This window comes from Galeopterus variegatus, unplaced genomic scaffold (genome assembly GCF_000696425.1).
Source record: "Galeopterus variegatus unplaced genomic scaffold, G_variegatus-3.0.2 Scaffold4914, whole genome shotgun sequence".
Classification (NCBI taxonomy): domain Eukaryota; kingdom Metazoa; phylum Chordata; class Mammalia; order Dermoptera; family Cynocephalidae; genus Galeopterus; species Galeopterus variegatus.
The window spans coordinates 11,189-14,521 of NW_007731025.1; the positions used below are offsets into that span (position 1 = coordinate 11,189).

Genomic DNA, 3,333 nt, shown 5'->3' on the forward strand with positions numbered 1-3,333 from the left:
CCGCTCTCCTCCCACCAATATCACTGACAGTTTCCATCAGTGTAAAGGACTAAGATGCGTCCTGCATATCCATAACCTCTAAGCCTCCTAGTGCCCCCACAAAGTAGATTTTACCTCCAGATTTTCTGGAGACTCAGAAAGGCTAAGTTGCGTGCCCATAGGAATGTAGCCAATAAACAGCTGAGCTACAGTTTCAAAGCTCCTACCCAGTCCTCCTGCTCTGAGTCACTATTTCTCCTTATTCCACAGTTGGACTCCTGTACCCATTCCCCAGGGACTGCTCTCAAGCAATGCTGAATGGAGACACGACCTCTGGCCTCTACACCATTTATCTACATGGCGATAAGGCCCAGGGGCTGGAAGTCTTCTGTGACATGACCTCTGATGGGGGTGGATGGATCGTGAGTATCAGCAGGGACTCCATAGCTCTCGGGCATGAGGGAGGTGGGAGAGGACCCAGAACTCCTCCCCTCCCTGTGCACTGACACCAGGTGCATGAGGTTTTGCAAGATAGTGTCTGCCACACCGAGGCCCTCAGGAATTCTCTCTTAAACAGAGGAATGGGAAAGAGTTGGGAGATGAAAAGAATCTCATCTGATTTTCATCAAACAACTCTGTGATGTATAAATGACAGTGCTCGTTGAACCCATTACTTACACTAATTAGTACTGACTTAGCATTATTATCTACCAGGCACTGTGCTGAGAGTTTTACATGAATTATTCAGCCCCATTACCATCTGACCTGGCTAGTAGTTTTTTTTAATTGATAAACTTTATTTTTCTTAGGACAGTTTAGGTTAACAAAACCAAGCAAAAAGTACACAGAGTGCTCATATACCCCCTGCCCCACACCACACACACACACACACACACACACACACACACACCCCACACAACCTCCCACATTATCAACATCCTGCACCAGACTGGTGCATTTGTTACAATCGCTGAACCCACACTGACAAACCATTATTATCCAAAACTGGGGAGTATTTTTCATGCCTACTTTTCAGGTGGGCACACCAAGGGTTAGAGAAGGGAGGTGACCTGTCCAAAGTCACATGACAAATTAGTGATGAACGGAGCTGGGGACTGGTGCTCTTCCCACAGTTTGATGTTTCCTCCTCTCAGAAAAATGCCCCCTTTCCTTCAGAAGCTTAGGTGCACCCAGATTCATTGATATGTTTATAGGTGTTCCTGAGACGCAAAAATGGACACGAGGACTTCTACCGAAACTGGAAGGCCTATGCTGCTGGATTTGGGGACCGCAGAGAAGAATTCTGGCTTGGTAATGCAGCCCTGCATATTTGTGTTTAAAACACCATTTCTGCCCTTTTTGTCATTTTTCCTAACCCACAGAGACCTATGGGAGAGAAATGGGTTAGGAGAAAACTGGTTCTGGTAGTAGACACACAATATCAAATTATTCATGGAAAAGGCTATTTAAATACTCTGGGTCACTAAAAATAAAAATCTGATCAAGGGACAGCCAACAGCCAGCCCTTAAGAATTAACCAAGCCTTTCGTCATTCACTGAACCGTTCACAGAATTGTCCTTACTGATATTATTGACGGCTTCCCTTCTGTGCTGTCAGTTGTGCTCCAGGTGCTGAGATGGGTCATTTATAGCCATAACCTCTAACCCCCACAGCACCCTGGCAAAGTGCAGAATTCCCGTCTTGCATGTGAGGAAACAGAGCCTCACATAGGTGGAGTGGCTTGCTCGTAGGAACCTAGCCAATGAGCGGTTGAGCTGCAGCTTGAAATCTCTCACATCAACACTGCACTGCCATCCTACATCCATCCACGCACCTCAGACACCCACCCACCTGCACGAAGCACTGTTCTGTGCATCACTGCCTGGGCCTGGAATGTTCCTCCCGTCAGCATCCATTGCCTTTTGTCTGTAAGCAGCTTTAGAGTAAAAGACGCTTTCACACTTTATCTCTTTTGATCTTCACAAAACACTAGGAGGTTGGTAGGGCGAAGATGTCAACTTGATTTTACCTGAGGCTCAGAAACATCACATATTTTGATTTGTGTTGTTCTAGTAAAGAACAGAGGAAGTTTCAAGCCCAGGTCTGTGTGACACAAACCTCTTTGGCGTGTACCCAGATGCTGCTGTTACAGGGTGGGATAGAAATGATGGCCTCTGCCACTTGTGCTTGTTAGCAACCCTTGCCTGTGTCCACAGGGTTGGACAACCTGAGCAAAATCACAGCCCAAGGACAGTACGAGCTCCGGGTGGACCTGCAGGACCGCGGGGAGACAGCCTTCGCCGTGTACGACAGGTTCAGCGTGGGAGACGCCAAGACTCGCTACAAGCTAAAGGTGGAGGGGTACAGTGGGACAGCAGGTACAAGACAGCACTCTCAGCACCTATGAAACCACAGAAACCTTCCTGAAGTGCTCAGCTCATTCCTCCATTCTTTATTCCTTTATTCCCTCCTTCATTAATTTATCCACATATTGAATCAACAAGGTTTTGTAAATTTACTAGGTGCTAACACAGAAGAACTGTAATGGAAAAGGGTTGGATAGAAATTTTGGTCACTGAAACAAAGTTTGGAAATCAGGGCAATCAGGATTGATTTGTAACTCTCCTCTTTCAAAATATATGTCTTTCTTATCCATTTTTAGATATCAGTTGCAGACTGATAAAAAATAAAGTCTCTCAACAGCTTTAGTATTCATCTAATCTAGTGCTTCTCAATTGGTTAAGGGGATATGACCCACCAGGGATCCTGATAATGTGCAGATGCTGACACAAGACACCTGGGGTGGAGCCAAGATTCTGTATTTCTTATAAGTTTCCTGGTGATGCTGATGGTGCTGGTGTTGCTGGGCTGCGGACCACACTTTGAGTAGCAATTGACTCCGTCACTTAACTGCTTGACTCCCATTTAGGCATCCCTGCAACATGGCCACCCAGCCTCAGCCTGTACACCCCCATGACCAGAGCTCGCTACCTCATACGTGGCCCTTTCATTCCTTGTCTGGTTGACATTCCTAACTCAGGTTATGAAGATTTCTTTGACTTGAAATGGTCTTCATATGGTTTTTTGGCTGCAAGTTAGAGGACAAATAATTTAAAAAACGACCTGTATTAAGGCCTACTACATAGCACCATCTGTCGTAGATATTTTATCTGCATTATCCCCATTTAATCCTCACAAAAAAACATTTCAGGAAAATGCTGTAATTAAATGCATGAGGAAACAGGCTCAGAAAAGCTCACCAATGTTCCCAAGGTAAAACAGCTTATTGAATGTGGAAGCAAGTCTAGGTGCAGACAAGAGAAAACATCCATAACGGGAAAAGTCTCCAGATA

The 3,333-nt window shown here is 45.4% G+C and overlaps 1 protein-coding gene across 1 annotated transcript in view; it reads left to right on the forward strand.

Moving 5' to 3' along the window:
- LOC103604015 (tenascin-like) overlaps positions 1-3,333 on the forward strand; it is a gene marked incomplete at its 5' end in the record, with an annotated part of 19,271 nt that overhangs the window by 9,117 nt on the left and 6,821 nt on the right. Inside the window, 3 exons of the mRNA XM_008588597.1 lie at positions 250-401; positions 1,194-1,290; positions 2,197-2,358. Coding sequence (XP_008586819.1) covers positions 250-401; positions 1,194-1,290; positions 2,197-2,358 — 411 coding nt within the window. The remainder of the gene's footprint in view (positions 1-249; positions 402-1,193; positions 1,291-2,196; positions 2,359-3,333) is intronic.